This window comes from Nesoenas mayeri, assembly GCF_963082525.1.
Source record: "Nesoenas mayeri genome assembly, chromosome: 2".
Lineage (NCBI taxonomy): Eukaryota > Metazoa > Chordata > Aves > Columbiformes > Columbidae > Nesoenas > Nesoenas mayeri.
Genome location: NC_137543.1, coordinates 130,875,940 through 130,897,899, shown reverse-complemented (window position 1 = coordinate 130,897,899; position 21,960 = coordinate 130,875,940). Strand labels below are relative to the sequence as shown.

At 38.2% G+C, this 21,960-nt stretch overlaps 2 protein-coding genes across 2 annotated transcripts in view; both read left to right on the top strand.

Annotated features, from left to right (window-relative positions):
- Positions 1 to 4,988, top strand: part of SP4 (Sp4 transcription factor) — a 29,037-nt gene extending 24,049 nt beyond the window's left edge. The window contains exon 6 of the mRNA XM_080338673.1: positions 803 to 4,988. Within this exon, the coding sequence (XP_080194799.1) occupies positions 803 to 1,050 (248 nt within the window). The 3' untranslated portion in view covers positions 1,051 to 4,988. The remainder of the gene's footprint in view (positions 1 to 802) is intronic.
- Positions 4,989 to 10,958: 5,970 nt separating this feature from the next.
- Positions 10,959 to 21,960, top strand: part of DNAH11 (dynein axonemal heavy chain 11) — a gene marked incomplete at both ends in the record, with an annotated part of 131,608 nt that continues 120,606 nt past the window's right edge. Inside the window, 3 exon segments of the mRNA XM_080364203.1 lie at positions 10,959 to 11,156; positions 12,663 to 13,181; positions 14,861 to 15,001. Coding sequence (XP_080220329.1) covers positions 10,959 to 11,156; positions 12,663 to 13,181; positions 14,861 to 15,001 — 858 coding nt within the window.

Genomic DNA, 21,960 nt, shown 5'->3' with positions numbered 1-21,960 from the left:
AAAAAAGTGACTATCACAGATAGCTGATGTACATTAGCTAATACCTGATCTAAATTTGGCAAATTTTCTTGAGCATGTAGGATTGGCCATGGACCAGGGTTATCATTTCCTGACTTGGTCTAGCTCAGTCCTTAAAAAATGTATTAACCTAGTCCACACATAAGTTTTTATCTTCTTGGGAAGTTTCTTGGAGTTTCAATTGAGAACTGATAAAGCAAGTTCTCTTTACAGTTCAGATTGGAAAGGTGAACCTTTTAGAAACTGAAAATTTTATCAGCCTTTATATTTCTAGCTCCAAGAAGGTTCCCCTCCCCACAATTTACAGCAGCGGAAGATAGAGCTTGAAGTCTAAGCACTAATTACATTTGAAAAGTGACAAGACTTTTTTTAGTATGGTGAATTTATTTCTCCTGGCATAGATTTCATACATCCTCATGGAGCCTTGTGATTCATGTTTCCTAATTCCCTTCTCATCACTATAATATTAAAAACTGTTCTCTCAGGGCTTTTACCTCTCCTACTCTGTCAGGCTTATACAAGTTTATGAAAATTATTTGGTGGCCTGAAATTCAAACTTCTCACCAGACAATCACAGTATAGCAGATATTTGTTGAAAACATTTTAGTAGTGAAGAGTGGATTGCCAAAAGCCTGTGACCTGGAAATAGGACAGGTAGAGAATAAAACATTGGATCCTTTTAAAGACACTTCAAATGTTGAATAGAAAAGGGTCATATTCAAATGCTCAAAGTGTTCAGTGCTGTCTTTCAGTAACATTTGGTTTTGTTCTTCTTTTAAAAAAGGTGAAAAGAGATTTGAGTGCCCAGAATGTTCTAAAAGGTTTATGCGAAGTGACCATCTCTCTAAACATGTCAAAACTCATCAGAACAAGAAGGGTGGTGGAACGGCCCTTGCTATTGTTACCTCGGGAGAACTGGACTCTTCAGTTACTGAGGTTCTTGGATCTCCAAGAATTGTCACTGTTGCTGCCATTTCTCAAGATTCAAACCCAGCAACTCCTAATGTTTCAACAAACATGGAAGAATTCTGAAAGGATCAATTATATGGACGCCTAGTGCTGCACTTACGTTTACATACCTTTCAGGATATGGAAGTGGGCTGGTAAAGTGGATTACAGAGCAGGAAATCATGTTTTCAGTCATGACTTCTGTAAGTGTTCCAGGTTGGAGGGTCAGCATGGGAAGTGTACACTGGTGCAACAAGACAGAAATTTCAAAAATACAAACAGCGCAAATTGATGTACTGGATTAACAGATGGGGGGATATTATTTCCATACTGTACTTTTTTAGTTATATGTCTGTATATCATGTAATGGTTTTAAGTGAACTTCCCCCTCTATTTTAGCATTGTATGTTAATGTGTTTATAAAATCAGATAATATCAATGTAAATCAGGGTGGACCTTGAGTAGGATTAATATCATTTGATGAAGGTACTTTGTTTTTGGAACAAATTTGTAATATTTTCATGAGAACATCCTTTCCCCATAAGGCACAGCAAAACCGAATGCAGATTGAATGACAGTGGAAATATTTTAGGTTTTGCTCAGTCCATAGAACACGTCAGTTGATTTTGGCCGTCTTTTCTCGAGTTTTGGAATTACTTAATTAGCAGCTGGATGATGCATGCTGCAAAGTGGTTCTGAGGTTGCCCTCAGATTAATTTTGACCACTACATTATAGTAGTGTGTATAAATGACAATCAGTGAGTTCTAATTCCTCTCTGTGTTTGGAGAGCTAAGGTTATGTAGAATTAGTCTATACAGTAGGAAAGATAAACCCATAGAAAAATATTAATGTGAGGTTTTACAAAAGTAATGGTAACTTTATGTAGAATGAAAAATGAATCTGGCAACTTTTGTGTCAATTTTTGGTATTTCATTTCATTATATTTTCAACATCCATAGAATTATAGAATCATTTTGGTTGAAAGAGACCCTAAAGTTCATAGAGTCCAACCACTAACCTAACTCTGGCACTGAACCATGTCCCTAAGAAGCTTGTCTATACGTCTTTTAAGCACCTCCAGGGATGGTGACTCCACCACTTCCCTGGGCAGTCTGTTCTAATGCCGGACAACCCTTTCCATGAAGAAATTTTTCCTAAGATCAAATTTGAACCTCCCCTGGTGCAACTTGAGGCCATTTCCTCTTGTCCTATCACTTTCTACCTGAGAGAAGAGACCAACACCCTCCATGCTACAACCTCCTTTCAGGTAGTTGTAGACAGTGATAAGCTCTCCCCTCAGCCTCCTTTTCTTCGGGCTAAACAGCCCCATTTCCCTCAGCTGCTCCTCATCAGACTTGTGCTCCAGACCCCTCACCAGCCTCATCACCCTCCTCTGAATTCTCTCCAGCACCTCAATGTTTTTCTTGTAGTGAGAGGCCCAAAATGAACACAGAATTCCAGACGGGGCCTCAACAGCGCCCAGTACAGGGGGACCATCGCTTGCCTAGGCCTGCTGGTCACACTGTTTGTGATGCACGCCAAGATGCTGTTGGCCTTCTTGGCCCCTTGGGCACACTGCTGGCTCATGTCCATGGTCCATTTCTAACTCATAGGTAACAAGAATCATGAGAACTCAGTCTTAGTTATTTAAATGTTTTAATTTTGTTAGAATTCATGGAAATTAATCAGATAATTGAGTGTTGTAGCTCATTCTCCAGTATCTTCTCTCTGTAAATACTAGTTATTATATTGTGGTTAATGTGTTGAGTTCTTTTTGCTTTGACTTAATAGCCAAAGAGAAGAATCAATTATCAGATTTTAACCAAAAAAAGGTATTACAAGTAAACATTTTCTCTCTTTTCCCCTAAATATTACTGTCTTTGTTTTCTCTTCAAGGATAATATGTGGGCTGGTAATAAATATCTCTTATCTATCCAATTTTACATTGAGCCTCCAAAGACAAAACAAGCTGGGGTAGGAGGAAAATAGATAACTTTTTACTACATGACTTTTGATTTCAGCAGTTTGGTTACATTTTCAGCTGTGCCAGTTTAGTAGGAATATAGAGGAAGGGAAAAACAATGATGATAAAAACAAACTGCATTTTGTTGTGAAAACTCCAGTATGTACAAGGAGGAAAGATGGCCAAATATTTCATACTCAGGATTTTTAATTACTTCCCATAGGCATAAATGTAATCTTTTACGCAGAGTCATTTGGTAATAATTCTCATTACCAGTTTTTTAAAAAATTTATACACCAAAATATTTTTATGTAACTAAAGGAAGTACAGTGCAAGAAGGAGAAGCATGGTTTTCTTCCCTGCAAATTACAAAAGGAAGAATGTGTTTGGTAGCTGTTGGTTTGAGACACATAACAGATACCTTGTGCATTCTCTCACAAAACATACACTTCTCATCTGAATACTTTATCAATCTTGTGGTGTTTTCTGTATTTTTGAAGCAAAAGAAATACCAATCATTGTTTACACTGTGTACACTTTAGGCCAGCCCTTTGTAGCAAAATACTAAGCTGAAGGTATTTTATACTTTCAGTTTACATAAAAAGCTTTGAGATTAAAGAAAAACAATTTTACACTGTGGTTATAAATTTCAAGTTTCTTAAAGCTTTTGTAGACTTGTAACAGAGTCTTTAAATTTTAGTTGGGTTTTGTACATTATTTTGTATATTTTATTTAAAGTACTCTTAACTGATGTATCTGGATTTAAAACATCAGAATCAATTAGATGTTACATTTAATACAGATGAACATTAGGTAGTATTAACTGTTAATTTTATTATATAGGAACTGAAACGTCAAATATATATTTTATCATTATGCTTCACAATCAGTGCTATAAATTTCTTTATGCAAAGAAGAAACTTTCCTAATGTTAATACCATGTTTCCTAGAAGCTAACAATTTTTGTAAACTGAAGTTACGAGCATTCTGCACAACCATTTCATGTATAATTTCTTCATGCATACTTTTGTATGCAGATAGGAACCGAAGTCATTTTTAATCTGCAATGAATCCCTATTATAGATGTATCAAAATCTAAATCTGGTTGGCTTCATAGCGTCTCAAGTACATTAACTTGTGTTAGCAGGTGCGCATTTTACCGCTGGAATTAGAAACATTTTGCCAGTCTGTTCTGCATACCATTCGGAATCCACTTTTCTGTCTTAAAAGGATCGTAAATTCCAATATCCTTTATTTGACTCAGTGGGATATAGCTGTTGTAAGTAATAGGGCACAGATGTGCAGTAGTATCTTGTTTAATGGCATTTCACTGTTCATTCCCTTTGCCACCATTAAAAATTTTGCTTTCTTGTAATTATCAGTGCAAAGTGTATTTACCATGGTAGAACTCCAGTGTTAGAATAGTTTTTTTCTTACAATATACTTTCTTTGGTTAGGTTTGTGTATGTGTTGCCGATTACATTAGAAATTGGTGTTAAGTCATTATTTATCACATTCTTTCACGAGAGCAGTAATAAAAGTGTGTAATCTAGGAGAAAAAGTTAATTTGTCAAAGTTAGGTAAGCATGATGTTTAGGTCCTATTTTTCAATTTTATAACTGTTTTATTGCAACAATATTTGTATTTAAGTCTTCATTTTAATGCCTTGTGGTGTTTTTTTATGCATGTCACTGAATTGTCATCCCGCAAGAATTGATGTGCAGCATAGGGTATTAAATCTACATAATGATTTTGAAACAGAAAAATAGTTGATGGTAAAAATGTAAATGTTTTGCAAAAATTCCTTATAAAAAAAGTTTTGTAGTAATATTTCACTTGTAAATTTTTCTAAAAAAATGGAAAAGGAAAAAAATGAGAGTAATGTTTCCCCACATCTAGAACTTAGAAATTAATTCTGCCAGCAGAGCCTGTAAGGCATTAATTTGACACTTTTACAATGCTGATTTGTATAATTTTTGGTGGGTTTGGAACTAAAATCATGTACAAGTTGTTGCCTGCAATAACATTTTGCAAGTAACCTATTAAAATTCCCTTGAGTTTAAAAGGTTTCTTCATTTAATTACTTACGATATAAAGCAGCAATAAATTATGTTTGAGTGATAATCTGTTCATCAAGAAGAACACTAGAAAGCAAATGCTTCTCAATGGGGAAAGGTTGGCAGCAGCTTCTGGATTTGTGTAATTAAGGGCTGGACTTGCTGGTCAGAATTTCCCAACTGGCAGAGTCCCAGCAGGGAATTAAACCAGCAGATTCCAGCTCAGCATGAATTCTGTGGGGTTTGTTCAGCTCTTGCGAGTGGAAGTTATGGTTGTTCCTGAACATACCAGAGGAATAACCAAAGGAAAAACTTTTCTAAGGTAAGGAGTAGGAACATATGGACACACACAAGCAAATAATTTTATATATATATATATATATATATTTCACAAAAAAGATAATTATATTTGAGAGAGAGAGAAGTGATAGAAGTGTTGTGATTGTATTGCAGACAGGGAATGAATAGAACAGAAAAGTGGAAACTTGAAAGTATTGACTTCAGCTCATAGAAAAATATACTGAGCTTCTCTCAGTGAAATGTAAATGGGTTCCTGCATTGTGTTATACTAAAACAACTTTGGTATGCTAAGTTGCTAATTATAATGTATACTAATTTTTTTTAATACTAAGAGAATTTTGATGGTAAACCTTACAGTACTTCTGCAGTGAACACGTAATCGTATTTCACAAAGGAAGAAATAAATACCAAGAACATTTGCTTGTTCCATCTTCCAAAAAGGGTGGAAGATAAAATTTGTGGCTTCTAGCCTTGTACTGCAAAACAGAATAATCTTTCCTAACTGAGACCTAGAATCAATTATCTTTATTGTATGGTTGATTAAATACCTGTTTAATTTTAAGTCTTATTAGCCTCTATTTGAATGCAATGGTTCTACTGCTAGACAAATTTATTAACCAAAGTTAAACTATGCCGTAATTCAAAGTAGCTGCATCTGACCAACTAATACATCTTTATTGCCTACTTCTTCACTATTATGGCTCTGGCATTTTTATTGTGAATTATGAGGTAAGTAGGGTTTTGGAGCAGTTTCTAGGTAATTGATAAGAGAGGAGCCACTCACACAGCCACCATTGTGGTACAATATCAGATGAGGTAACAAAATCTAACATGAAGACATTAAGGATGAATATGCATATTCCATTTTAGTCCTTTAAATGTGATCATTTTGCTCTGTGAAACAAACTATAATACCAACTTGAGTAATTTCTTCTACAACTTCACATTCAGAACCACTGCTATTAATTTTATTACATTTTATATTTATTCCATTAGCTTACTTTTATGACCAACTAGGTAGCAAATACAAGGGTCTTGTTTTCTATATGTAAAATTCATATTTAATTCATATTGAATTTCACGCTGTCACCTTCATTTCCTTATGCTTTCCATGTCTTTCCTTCTGATTCCTTTTCCTTTCACCAAAGCTACTTCCATCATTTCCCAATACCCTGAGACTTGTGAATGCATGTCGAAATTCTGTGGGGACCAGTCGCAAGCAGCCACTATCCTTGTTTGCTGGAATAACTTTCATTGGGCAAGGACAGCAAGATGCCTTTTCTAGCAGAACTGCTTCGCTCTAAAAGTTGCTAAAGTCATTCTTGGGTAATTGGTGATGTCATCAGGTGAAGCGCATGTGTCTAAGGGCACTTTCTTCAGCTAAGCTACATGTGAAACACTGTGGCTTAGTGTGCCCACTCCATACTGCAAGTGATTTAACATTAACAGAAATGTTGAAAGGTCCCTCATTTTGCCTTGGTATTGCCTATCTCTGATCCAGAACCACTTGGGATAAAAGATTTATATCTTGCACAGGATTTTTAACAGACACTGATATTTGGGAATTGTTCAAATGAAATGTCTCTGCTAGCATTGCTGAGGTATTTTTCTGGTGTTGTTGTTTGGGTTGGTTTGGTTTGGGGTTTTGTTTGCGTTTTTGTTTTAGTTGGGTGGGGTTTTTTTTAGCAAGGGTCAAAAATTATCTACATCTAAATTGCAAGGTCAAGGAACATGAGCATTTCTTTGACTTATATGAGCGGCAGTGTGCAACATAAGACTCATAATGTGTAGATTCTAAGCTTTGCCTAGTGTTTATACTTTTTTTGTATGGAAAATGTCTATATCTTGAAACCATTTAATAATTTATTATAATAATGTCTTTAGCACAACCTTTTTATTAAAACAAACAAACAAACCCCACAACCAACCAAACAAAAAAAACCAAACGCCACAACTACAAAAATTATGTCAGCCTTTAGAGTTTCCTCTAGGAAGAAATGCTTTCTGTTCTAAAATAAAGTCTATTGTATACCATAAATATCCAGGGGTTTCTTTACCAGAGATATATTTTACAGCATTTCTAGAGTTTTTCACTTTATCTCTCACATCTGTCCCCTATGTTGTATCCTGTCCTAGATTTCCATTAAGACCTCTCTTACTGCATTCTCAAATGCTATAGGTTTGTAGCTTAATCATCTCCTGCTTCTTGCCAAAACCACTGCAGAAACACATAGACTAGACAAAAGAAGTAATCCACCTCAAATATTTATGTTGGAAAAGTCTTTTGGAAAGTACTTGAGTTGAATGAGGTTTCTGTTCCATTCTCACACACTATGAAAGTGGCCCAGAGTAGAATTTAAAATGGAGCATAAATTTGCAGAGCAAGGGATGTTTCTCAAAAAATGTTTGTACTACTGATCTGAAATTCTGTTGGTAATTTTTAAGCTGTTTTAAATTCAATGCAGAGTTTTGTGTCACTTGTATATATTTTAAAAGAAAGTTTGGGAACAAATTCCAGGAAGAACCCAATCTTAAAGATGGCTTACCAAATGTGTTGACACATTTGTCAAAATTTCAAAGGATTTTTAAACTACTAAAAACAAGAATTAAGAGACGCATACTCTCCATAGACCTAGACACGTTCAGATTTTTTTTAATGTAATTGAATTATAAGGTATTGATTTACTTTCATAGTTCAATTTACTAGCTTAAACTACTACTAAGTAAGGTGTGTGTCTGCTAACTGATGCATATGCATCTTTCAGGAGCTACTAGAAGGATTTTTGAGTTTGTCCCTCTACATGTATATAAAACACTGTCCTCTTTTTGACTCCTTTTAGTCAGTTCTATTTCAGTCTTACAAATACACATCATCTGTTTACAGTTTTAAAAATCTAAGGAACTAATATATAAAATTACACAGGTAAGTGGAAAAAAGCCAAGAAAGTGACAGCCAAACCAAGTGACTTAACACTTTCTAGGCACATGCTTTACTTTAATCCTGTTATAATTTTTACTTAGGCATGCCAGATTTTCATCACCTTCTCCTGTCAGTTCCTAATGGGAAACTTCCATAACTAGATGTGGAAGAAGTGTTTATTTAAAGGAAAAAATTTAGCTAGAGCCTAAACAGGATTGTAGTTGGTGTAGCTTTTTCCACTTAAGTTTTAGATTTTTATTGACAGCTGTCATTAAAGTTTACTGCTGCTTTTGGTTATTTCTAAAGGTGTTTAATACAAACCAGCAGAGGGAACAGAAGCCAAAATAATTGAAGGAGGCAAGAATTACTGGAGAATGGAATGAGAGGAATGACAAAATATCTAATTAGCAGAAAAAAGGCTGATATCAAAGAGTAGATTAAAAAACAGGAGACTAAAGAACAAGGACATACCTGAACGGGATCTAAAATGATAACAGAGGAGCAGGAAAAGTAATAGTTCCCATTTTGAGCTAGCAGGAGGTGGAAAATAGGTGGGTTTGTCCTTTTGCATAGACTTCTCTTTTTATGCTTTTGACTTTCAAAACAACACTGATTATGCAAATGGTGTAGGCAGCTTCTTTCTTGATGAGCAGCAGAAGTCAGTACTCAGTAGACTCACTACCAGAAGTTCTTTAAAAGTGGAAATTCTTGTTAGTGTTTATTTTTCTAAACTGCAGGGTGTGCAGGCACAGTGGATTACGTTAAAAGTAGAGTCCCCTGGGAGCTGTGCACGAGCATAGTAAACGTCAGTCATCCTGGATCTGTTACCATCTGTTTACATTAAGACAGGCAATCAGTTTTTACAGGCTGTCATAAAACAGAAAGATTTTTCTACTTACGTAGAAAAAAAAATTCAATTTCCTTCAGCTTTTTTCCCTCCTCTTTATAGCAGTGTGAAACTACACAGAAATCAAGTTGGTAATTTTGATGGAATAAAAATACCGTGGCTTAAATGGTAAGCGCTTAAGACATGAAAAAGCAATACATTTAAGCTCCTGCTCTTAAATATGGGCAGAACTGATTTCACTGTCTTCCAACATCAACTTACTGAAAGAGTTCAAATGATGTAATTTGGATGTATTATGGTCCATATGGCTTTCGCATTAAACATAGACCATACTTCTACCTTAACATTTATAAATTTCACTTATGTTGAATTGAATGCATGAAGCCTCTGCTGAAACAATATTGAAACCTTTGGGTAGCCCCTTTTTACACTTTAAGCCTTCAAAACTAGTTTGCTATTGTGGATCACCTAGAAACCACTCTGATTACTGTTTATTGTTACTGTTTATTATTACTATTTAGCCAGTAATAATGAGTGATTGCAACTTTGTCCTTCCTTCAGTTATGACTATTCAATAGCCTCTGTCTTCTTTTTGTTTCAGCATATTAGTCTTACCACAAAGCTAGAATAAAATTTCTTAGTCTTTTAAGAAGCCTAGTCCGCATTAGATCGTTATCTAATTTATTGGCAGCAGCCAACTGATCACCCAGTAACACGCATGTGAAGAGTAGAGAGCTGGAGAGCGATGGAATATGTAATATACCAATATGTAAAGAGGCATTACCTAGAAAAACACTAACTTTAATTGTCTCTATTTGATCTCTCCAATTCTTTCAAGTTCTACACGTGGCCTGCAGGAAAAAAATAAATCATTATCCTTGGTCCTGAGAAGATGTCTGACAAATACACACGAAGACATGCAGTGAAATAAGTAAAAAGTTAGCTGAAACAAATGGGAAGTGCAACCAAGACCTGCCAGTTGAACAACAGTGATGTACTGAGGAAAATAAAAATGAAATTTATTGTGAGAAATGATGACAGATTTCAAACATATCACAGGTTCAGAGAAGGAATTTGGGTGGATTAGCTTATTGTCATATCAAAGAAATGAAAATTCCTGTATCACAATAATCTATATGAACCTCACCATTTAAATGACATCACGGAATGTCCCATATAATCCCTCAGCTGAACTAGCTGGCCAAAGCTCTCCACAAAGATTCTATGAGCAGGAATTTATAATAAGGATCAGAAAATTACTTTCTGAAGGTGCCAACCATTTTGATTTCATAGAACAAAAGCTTCTATTCAACTACTTCACTGAAATCTTAGGGACAAATACCTATTTCATGTACATCTAGTCAACTCTTGGCTTGTGTCCCTTAAGATTATGATTTCAAACTACTGTTGAATTTCTCTCTTAATCATCTGTTAATTGTCCTCACTGGCCAACTAAGAGATTCAAACACCCACTCTACATACCTTGTTTAATGTTTAACTCATTGTGCTACTACTGCCACAGGTAACTACAAAATTTATGTTGAAGCTTTCAACCAAACTCTTACTGAATTGCACTCCTAGAAGACCTTCTGCTTTGCTGACTGCTCAAAACAAGATTTAAAGAAACAGAAGGATTATCAGAAAATAATAAGGCAAATAAAACTTGAGAACAAATTTTGTCTGTCACTGAGGTTACAGAAGAAGTCAGTAAGATACTTAGGGTTAGTTTTCAGGAATTTTAGCCCTTGTTTAATGGTGGAATTATTTTCTTTGAAAAATGTTGCACTTGTTTTTTCCCTGAGGATATGGGGAAATTACTTCCCTTCAACAGATCTAGACAGATAGATGAGACTTTTTCACCAGTGCCCATCTAAGTTTGTAGACTGCTCTGGATGTGGCCCAAGATGCAAGTTTGTTTGCAGGGAAGTCTTAGAAAAACCCCTGCACTTACAGCAGGACAGCTATTTTCTCTCCTGCTCTGGGATCCCAGAAAGAGAAGTAGATCAAGCCTGGCAGTGAGGAGCTTTATTGCACAGATCGATGGCTCCAAAGAGCAACAGAAGCTGAAAGAAAAGTGTTCCCTTGCTGTTTCCTTGAGAGAGGTAGGAAGTGCTCTAAAAGCTGGTTACATGCTAAATGTCAACCAAATGAAACATGAAAAGCAAAAGGATAGCACTGGTGAGAGATCCAAACTCCAAGCCCCAGCCACAGTGCTGTACTCCAGCTGGTCCCTGCAGAGTGGGGAGTAATCCCCGTTTCTGAGAATATGAGGACAAAGATGCTCACAGAAAAAAAAAAAGGGGGGGGGGGGAAGAAATATAGCGTCCTCAGTACTGCAGAAGAATGAGAGAAAAAATCATCAAGGAGCACTAGTTTATTGCAAAAAGTGAGAGGGAAAGCCAGCTCCCTAGGTCTGGCAGGCAGCGGATTGCTATTGATGAGGGTTACCTCACTACCTGTGCTTAATTTTTATGGGAGCTTCAATGCAGCAGAGAAGGGCGCTGCACAGTCAGAGCTTTGCCCACCTCCAGGTACTGGTTTCTTGGATACACTGGTAGTTGAGCTCAGCTTATAGTCAACGTTTCGTTTTTTCCCTTGATGCAACCTGGTTTTCTTAAAAAAAACCTCCTTGATCACAGAGATCTTGTAGATGCCCATGCCAGGAGCAAGCACATATTTTATAATGGTACTGTTGCATTAGTCACATGGGGAAAACAACTTTGTCTGAGATGAGTGGCCACCTATAAAGGTGCTCTACAGTTTGGCTGACCAGCAAGGTGGCTGGCCACCATTTGCTGACAGAGGAATGAGCAGCCTGTATGGGCCAAACTGAAGAAACCTCAGAGAGGAACCCATCACATGCCAAATAAATGTGTCTTTCTTTGCAGCTGACGTGATGGATGTTTTTCTCAAACATCTACAGATTTTTTGCTTTCACTATGTTGAAAACATACTCTGCAAATATCTGTATTTTGTTTGTGCTTAGTCAGAAACAATTAGCCAGCTCAAGCAGCTGTGAAGTTGTGAAGGCCATCACTAGAGACCTGTTTCTGCTGCTGTTAAAAAAGCAAATCAAGAAGAAGTCTTAAATCAAGATAGAAAATATTTATTATGCAGAGAGTGTAACTTCAGAAAGCAGCTGTCCTTACACCACTGTGTAAGAGGCCGTTACTTTTCCCATGACCTGAAGTTTAACTAAGAGCTGTCCAAATAAAGGCATGATAGCTGTGACGTTTCCTTCCAAGCCCCTGTCCCTGTGTGAGGACAGGCAGGACACATCCCAGGGGATGTAGTGACGCTAGCCACAAGTGGGAACTGGACATTTGTGGTCTGTTTTATTTCTAACAGCTTCCATCTGATAGGCTGTCCTGGAATCCCTGAGGTGTGCTGGGGAGCAAGTATGAGCAGAAAGCAAAAAATTAATTAATGGCAGTTTTGTAAACATTTGTTAAGGGGGGATGGTGAGATAGGGACCCGAATTTCATGCGTTCCCTGAGGCGGTGGGGAGAGGAGTGATGTATAAGTATTGCTCTCTAAGGACCCGACGCTGCTAATGATCACGAATTCCTCCAAATCCGGCCACTCCGCCTGTGGGGTCTTCTCTCCAGCTGCTTCCCCCGGGGCTCCACCGCCCTCCCCCGGGGCTGCCGCAGGCGGCGGGCGGGCCAGGCCGCCTCCGCTCAGCCGCCGGAGGGAGCGGAGCGGAGCTGAGAGGTCCCCGAGCTCCCCTCCCGCCCTCGGCGGCGCAGGTGTCGGTAGCGGGGGAGGGCCGAGAACCGCCATCCCCAGGAGACGGGACGCGGCGAGCGGCAAGTACGGGACGGCGAGGGGTGTGTGGACCGGGCAGGGGGGGGAAAAAAATCGCCGAGGCGGAGGAAGCGGAGCAGCTCTCGGTGCCCTTATCGCGGCTCTGCGAAGCGGTCCCGGGCGCGGCAGGTCAGTGGGGCTGGAGCCCGAACCCGCCTCGAGGAGGCAGCGCCCGGGAAATGCCGGCAGCCGCCGCGGGTGCTTCCTACCGCCCCACGGGGAACCGCGGCCGCATCGTGGTGGGCGTTCTCCGGGGAATCGAGGAGGTTTTGTTCCCTCGCGCATTGTGGATAACAGGAGAAAGTAGAGCTGTTTCTTTGGTTTGGTTTTGCTTTTCAGTTCCACGGGTTGGGTTATTTTGGAAGTCTAAAGAGTGAAGCGGCTAGCGGGAAAGATGGTGAGAATGTCGTCTCAATGAAATTTACTCTTAGCCCAAAACAAAAAGGGTTTTTTTGTTTGTTTGTTTTTGTTCTTTGAGGGGGAGTGGGGAATGGATGAAGCTTCAAGCTCATTCCAGATTCTCAGTTTGATCAGCAGGCTCAAATATTATGTGTTTGTGTAACTCTTCTTTGCATCACTGTGAGGCTTCACTTACATCTCTTCTCAAATAAGCTGTATACATTTTAATAGGTTGACTCTGGGATACTAACCAAGGGTTAGAAATGCTGATGCTTTATAGAGGTAGTCTTCCTGCCATCCTCACCTTCCTTCTTCTTCCTTTAAGGTATGTGGTTTGAAGATCTTCTGTGCTATTTACTTGGACAGAAGTCATTGATTTCTTCTTTGCTGTACTGGCCGTGCGACATCTGTGCTGAAAACTGGAAATATGAGAACTGTGTAAAGCTCGGTCCCAGTTAAAACCTTTGTGGCAAGTTAGTTGTTTTCATTAATGTAATGTCCAACTGGAAAATCTGTGAAAACTTTAGTTGTGCACAGTGTAGCTCCCCTTCTCTCCCCTCTCCTCCTACTGATGGAGTTGTGCTATGACCAGGGCTGTTGCTGTTTCTTACTTCTAGTTGCTGGTCTATGCCAGGAGCATGATTACCTTCTCTGAGGGGGTTATTCCTCTGCTGAGGAGATGCCTCAGTCCCTCTTTGTCCTCTGATGGTATTCAGGGAGCTACAACATGGCCATAAGTGTCACTTAATGCTATATATGCTTGTTGGTGTGGTGGGGTGAACTGGGACCACCCTGTACTCAGTTATGGCTTTTAACTTTCTCAGGTAGGTTAAAAGTATTTTGCTTCAATGAAAAATCCAGATTGTGCATTTCTGAGAAAACAGTGAAATTCACGGTAACTTGCACAGCTGCCAAGTCATGAAATACAGAGCTCTGGCAGATTTTGAAGAGTTAGTTTATTTTTGGACATGAATACATAATTTACAGTGAGATTATGCTGTCAGAAATATTATTTTGGTGCCCACTAACTTAAGAATCACGTGTATAGAGTTGAGCAGAGTTAGGTCTGTGGCAGTCTCATCTCATGTCCTAAAATGCAATCTCACTTGTGTCTGGAAGCATGACTGTAATTCTGTATCTGCTAGTGAAAAAGCAAGCTCTCTGGAAGATATGAATATAAATATTTTTGGCAGAGAGAATATAGATGACTAAATGCAATTATGTATATTGAAATATGGTACTGATGAAAGGTGGTGTGCAGTATCCAGGGATAGTTTTCAAAAGGTGATTTGCATGACCATGTTTCCAAGCCCAAAGGCTTGGGAAAGGTCAATGTACATCTATAGGGAAACTGGAAAAGCAGGTTTAGGAGTGTGTATATGTAGTATAGGTGTTCTGGAAAACATTCTTTGGATTTGCAACTTGCCTGTTTATATACCTTGCTTTCTCCCCTCAGTCCCAACAAAACAAGCTGAGATTTTGACTTGTGTGATGCATTGGTTGTTGGAGACCAGTGATGGGCAGTGGAGGTTCTCCTCGTCTTTATTTTGTCCAAATAATGCTGCAGTCAAACTGATAACCTGCATCTTACTTGCTTCAGATGCCACATGAAGTGATGCAGAAAGCTATCAGTGCCATGAGGAAGACCACAGAAGGCCTTGGAATGGAGAACAGAAAGAACCTTCAGTTTGGGAAGCTGTCTCAAACACCACTCGAGCATACGGTAGCATTCATAGAAGAGGTATTTATAGCCAAATACTTGCAATAAAGCAGTAAAAACAAGGATGAGGTTTTAACTGGCAGCAGAGACAAGTGATGCAGCATAACTCTTACGAAAAGAAAAAAGGTGACTCTTTAGAAAAAGCAGCTACTCCACTCTCTATAGACTCCTCAGAGATGGCTTGCTGCTGGGGGGCTTACTTCTGTGTGGCGTGTCACTCTTATTTTCGTTTTGTTGCTTTTCCTATAATGCATGTAACTGCTGTCATCTGGGTTGTTTGCAGCATGAGGTATATATTCCTTCCTGTGCTCAGGTGTCTAGAGCCATCCTCGATGCAGCGATAGGTGTTGTCCTTCTTGTCCAGTCTATGTCATTGTGAAAGATGAGAGATGAGTCACTTCCCTTGTGGGCACCGATGATGAACCGCCTCTCCTGCAGGAGCCGCGGCATGGGGAAACTACCACACCAGCACGCAGGGAAACATCACCTCAAACTGACTCTCTGCTGACTATATGATGTAAAATCAGTTTATTAAGTCACACGATTAAAGGCTTTTACAGCTCATAAAGGAGGAAATCTCCTAAGAGGGCAGTAATAAACAGAAGTAGTATTTAGTTTTCTACCAGTTTTCCCAAAACGGTGCTGCTTCTGAAATGTAAATCATAGGAGATTCACATACAGGGTTTCAAAACTCAGCTTAATTCCTGATAACTCTTATAAGACATGAAAACAAGTATTTACATGAGAAATTCTTAAAGAATAAGGCATAAGTAATTAAATCAATATATGTGCAATTTCTTCTACTGCTTATGTCTTAAAGTTGCATAGAAACCTCTTGCTTTATTAGCAACACTGTGTAATAGACACTCAGAGTTAGGGCTGGGTACAAAATGTCTGGGTTTTCTTTGTCTTGTAAAAGTTCTTGGAATAGAACAAAAATATTTCATTTTGAAGTGTAGCTGAGTCTACGTGAATATCTTAAAAAAAATATTACAGAGAGGCCATAACTCCGATCAGACTCCTACCTTTCAGTAAAAATTCCCTTAAAATTGCACTTGAAGGTCTGCTTTAAATTGACAGTGGATCTATGCTTGGTATGAAAAGGCAGTGTCATGAAAGCAAAAATTGATGTACTGCTCTTTGCAGGTCCTGAGTCATGTCTGTGCTTCTAACCCCTGTTATATGGGACTCTTTCTCAAAATTTTGAAAAGCATTGGCTCATCAAAATAACATGTTTTGAATGGAAATATCCTACTTCTGAGTAAGTTTCTGTATTTACAGATCCCAGGAACAAATTCTGGATTGAGGAAAACACCAATATTCAGTGATTCATGTCCATAGCTGGGATGCAGGAAGCACAAATTTAAGACCAGGACAGCAAAACAGATTTCACAGAACACTTACAGTTCTTATTGCTACAGTTCTATGACAAAAATTGACATTTCAAGAAGGGTATAAGTGTATGCAATTTATGCCACAGTATTCCAGATACTGTATATAAATACTGGTGGCAATGACAAAAAGAATAGTTTTCATCTTCTGTCCTTTAGTACTTTGTTAGCAGCCTTCAGATTTCAGGCTGGTCATTATCTCAGCAGTTTGATCTTGAGAGACAGGAGTTATGAATAGGGGCAGGGAGAGAACGGCAACTCTCCTGCCGAGAAGGAAATCTCTTCGTGATTGTAGCCCATGACAAAACTCCCATCAGCTTCAAAGGAGAAGGATTTCAAGCACAGCAACCTGAATGCATCTGAAATCCACTGCTGGGCACTTCAGAAAGGTCAGGGTTTTTGTTTTTTTTTTTTTTTGAAGATTAGTGAGGAAGAGAAAAAGGCTGAGGGCAAATAGAGGCTGGCTTAAAGAGAAGAGGAAGTTGACAACTAAGTTTGCAGTTCATTGCTAAATCTGTGTTTATTAAGGAAGCTGATTTTTGTGAAACCTGATACAAGCATTCAGCTGGTTTAGGTATTTCTGCTTAAAATGAGAATGGGATTATTTCTGCTTTGGTTTGATGTTATGGAAACAAATATCTAAGATATACTTGTCACAAACAGTGTCTGTAGCACTATTGTGGCTGTTTACTTAACTAGCATATTGTGCAGAGAGAAGTCAAAATTTCCCAGCAGTATCACCTGCTGGAGTTTTCAACTTAAATATCTTGGAACTTCCAGTCTCCATGTGTTGCTTTCCTGTGTTATAAAAACAATAGTCTTCAGCAAAAAGTGCTTAAAAAAATATTTTTAGAATAAAATATGTTAAAAAACTTTTGCAAAGAAGAGACTAAATGAGAAATGAAAGTGTAGAGATTTTGACACGAATTTAGTGCTTGCTCAGTATATATATGAGGAGTTTCATTTATAGCCTTGACATTTAAATCTTATCTCTAAACTCCAGTGACATCTCATACTGTGACTTTAGTGTTCAATAACAGCAAAATAAACCCCCAAAATGTCATTTTTGCTCCTCCTTTCCACACTGGAGCAAACCCAAACCCTGTCAGATTTATGAACATTGGGAAGTTTAAGGAGTTTATTATGTTAAGGGTGCATAACTTCCTTCATAAAGCCACAAATGAACTCATTAAGTTAATGTCAGCTTTATGAGTCTCTAAGGAGCATGCAGCAGGGTAAGGCATGGCCTCTTCATGGGTGAGATGGGAACTGGTCCAAGTGGGAGATCTGGGGAAGGCTTTGAGGAGAAGAGAGCTGGTATGGGCTCCCATGGTGGAACAGCTGGAGGTGCTCTGGTGCAGTCCTGGAGGGAGTGTGAGCTCCAAAGTGCTGAAGAAACCATTTGTTACTCTATCAGGGCCTAATAAATTAGGTCTCAGGAGAGGAATTAATGTCAAAACAGATAAACAGAAGCACCGTGCTGCTCATCCTATCTTCTCTAGCTTGTGTTTTTGCCCACTTGCTTACACAGCACAGTTCAGTTATAAGTGCAAAGCAACAGGTATGCTGTGGCTGCACTTGTGCAGTTCATGTCTTCACCATGAAAACAAGCAAAAATAAACCCTGAAAGTGAACCTCGGGTTTGTAACTACTTATGCAAGAGCAGACTTGCACCACTATTTTCCTTATTGCTTCCGTTTGTGTTATTTTTCAGTTTTTTGTTTGTAAATAACTCTGGCACAGAGAGGAGTAAAAGAGACACAGTATAGATGTAGCAGCACATCTTTAACTGCACTGAATTCGTAGCAAGAACTGTCTCCCTGAACTCTGTCACTCAAAGGTTGCTCATCTATTCTGATGTTTTGCAATAATGTACTTTAAGCCTTATGAGGGCCTGAAGTGACTCAAGTCCACACACTGATGAAGACATTCCTCCAAGAAGCTCACTTGGGATGCTGGTGTGAAGTTTAATTAATCTATGGCTTTGACCTAATTCAGCAAAATAACTTCTGTTTGAGCACATGCTTAATTTTAAGTGTCATAACAAACAATAACATGTTGCAAGTTTCTACATGCTGTCCTGAGCACAACCCTGTACTGACATGGTATAAGAAACAATGTGGAGAGAAGTTAGGAAATGTTTAAGTAGTGAAAGAAGATGAAGAATTTAAAATAGATGTGTGAACTTGAAAAAAATTCATAATCAGTATTATGCATTTGCATCACAGAAAATATCTTTCAAAAGGATATCATGGGTGCATATTTCTAGGAAATAATTTTAAGTATGAGCTTATAGCCTGCAAGTAAACTGGCTTTAAATGGTATACACTAGTGGCTATTAAACCATGGAAAGGAGGGTTTGTGCTACTAAAAGGATTTGGTTTTCCTGCTATGAAAATACCGGCTATAGGGGATATAGAACTGTGCTTGCTTCCTTCTTCCCCTACTTGCAATCTGTTTCTGTTTTCTGAGGGAAGGAGGAGAGAATACAAGTGGTGTAAACTTCTGAAGCTGCTCAATATTAATTTTCAGCTGACTGAGAACTTTTACTGTCCAAAAACATAATTTCCATCTACAGTACAATTTGACTGAGATTCAGGTAGATGTTTATGTGGCTAGAAAAAGAAGATATAGAGCTGATTTTGATTCAAATAGTCAGAAGTTTGAGAAACATGGCTTGGGCTAGCTTGTCTTTCTCAGATTTAAATGAGCAGTTTGCAATGTGACACCAATAGCCAAGTTACTGTTATTACTGATTTGTAATAACAGTACTGTTAGTTCTCCTGCTCTGCCTCCAAGTGTTAGTATCTATTCAAAGCAATAAGGAAAACCATAGGTCCTGGCCAGACTGTGTTTCCTAAGATATGGAACATCACGTGGAAATCATGTGAAATAAAACACAAATTTTGAAAGGACTGGTGTCAGGAAGAACTCCTCTTCCCATTCTCATAGTTGCAGCAAAGACTGACTTGCATCAAATATATGCTGAATATAAGTAAGGAAAGACTACTGTGTGACCTCTGCAACACAGGAGAGGAAAAAAGAAAGGGGGGAAAAAGAGCTCGTTTTGGTGGTTTTGAGTCTCAGATGTAAACTGGTAGTAAATTGCATGAGTGAGAAAGTAATTAAGGTGTTCCAAACATAGTATTTATATTACTCCATTTTTTCTAAGCATGGAAAGGTGTTTTAATGTCATTTCTGTGCAATTAATGTATTTTAAACATTTTAATTGCTCTGTCATATGAAAACGTGGAATTACAAGAATCTATATTTTCGGTTTATTAATTTCAAATATTTAAGCTGTCTGTAGAGTCACCAGAATCGCACGAAGCTGTGCTTCAAGAGTACACAATAAGGTTATTCTGTTGAATTACCTTTTAAATGTGTTTCCAATAGATCGCATTTCTCTGTTTCCTTGAGTGAAATGTACCCTTATCATAAAAGGCCTCATCATTTTCAATGAGATTGGTACTAATCTGAAAGGATGGCATCAAAAAGGAGCGTGGCACTTATCATTGTGATATGCATCTGTTACATATAACAACAGCAATAACATAAGTCATGTCCCAGAGAACTCACTGTTTAAGTAAACCAAAGGCTTGATTTCAGTTTAGGGCTGACTGTGTACAGAAATGATTGATAATCAGGGGTTGAATAAGCAAAGATTTATAATCCTGTCAATAGCAAATGATTTTGAAGGCCTTGGACAGGGTCAGCTCCTTGTTGTATGTCATGGCAGTGAAGTAGGTGTGCCAGGCAGAATAGCTTAAGTGTGGACCTGAAACTGAGGGAGAACAGATGAATTAGCTTAAATGAAGGGACTGAAATGGGAAAAATAGAGTGCAAAAGGAAGAATGTAAACTCTAATGTTCCATTAATATTTTATTAAAATGCTTTGCTAGATATTATTTCCTCTATTTGTAAAGGCTCGCAAAGTGTAATAAAAAGTTATTAAATAAAATCTATTTAACATTTATGCTAAACTCTCAACATCCATTCAAACACCAAATTGCCATGTAACTTATTTATTAGAAAATTAAACAGTAAAATGCAGATTTTTCACATCTGGAATAATTTCAAGGAACTGTTCAAAGGTTCTACTGCCAGTAATTTCTGAGAAGGTGCTTGGCCATAGTTTTGTTTAGTAAATAAATCTGGAAGTGTGATCTGTGTCTTCATAAACAGCCTTTTTAGGTCTGCCTTCAAGGTTTTTTTTCTTATGGTTTTCCTCTGATCAGAAGGAAATTCCAAAGTTCAGTGTCATTCATCCTTAAATGTAAAGGGGAGAGGGGAGAGAAGGGCTCTGTACAATCACAATACTGTACTTCCCTTCTTTTTCTATGCTTTTGACAGGTGGCCTTGATCTTTAATTGCTTGCTTTCTCCTTTGTTAAATTCTAGCTTCAGAGTCCTGTTGTTCAAAAAATTACTAAGATCTTAAAGGCCAAAGAAAGCAGCTATTATCCTGCTTCTCAGGACTTTTTCAAGGAAATAGAAGATGATAAGGGTGGAGTGAACAAGATGTACATTTTGTCTGTTTATATGTTTGTGTTACAAAATATGGCAAGGCCCATTTTGCCACTCTGACTTTGCACCATCTCCTTCCTCACATGTTTAAACTGGACATTAACAGGCTAACTTATAAAATTTTCATTGAAATTCATTGGTATGCCTGTCAAATTATTGCACTCTGTTAGAAGACAAGCGCTGATGGACAGAACCTGATCTCAGCCCAAAATGGCATGTTTTGAAGTGGTGCCAAAAAGTTTGGATGGAGCCATACATAATTCTTAGCTTGTAAGGCTGGGAGAAAGAGAGGGCAAGACGTGCCTAGGAGGGATGGCAACATGAACTAGAAGAATATGGCAGGGGCAGATAGAATGAGAACTACGACCAGGAGAAGGTTTTAGTTCCCCCACCCCTAGTCTGCCAACGCTGCTTGCATTGCCTTAATTAAAGATATTAACCTTATGTGTTTGTGAATCTGTAATAAATGCAAGTTATACTGGTTTGGGATAAAGTAAGAACAACAAAAAACAATCTATAGTCCTGTCCTCATCACTACTCACCCCAGCCTCCCCCACCCTGCTCCCAGCTTACTACATGCAGACAGTGTTATCCATGAATCTTGGTTCTCTCTTTCAGGTTATTCATGTTATTGTCCAGAATTATACATTAGGTACACATGTGTCCTAGGTTTGATTCTGAGTTTGAGGGAAGCCCTCTAGTGTTAATTTACTAAATGAAAAAAACTAGAACTACTTATGTTGGCACTTCTGTATGTGCTGGCACAACATATGCTATGTGAGAATTAGTAGCCGAAGGCTCTGGAGGTGTTATGGCAAACAGGTGAATACATTTCCAATCTAATTTTATTGGGGGAGAAATGTCCCTTCATCATTTTTTGTTGGAAGTTCACTGTACAAAAGTTGATACATCAGGGTCAGTCTAGCTGGAGGGATTAGTAACAGGTTGAATATACTATGGGAGTATCTCAAAAGTGAGAGATGCATGATGAGATACTTTACAAACTAGGATAGTTAGGGATAACAATTTTAAAAGATAATACATATTATTTTTGTGTTCTTAT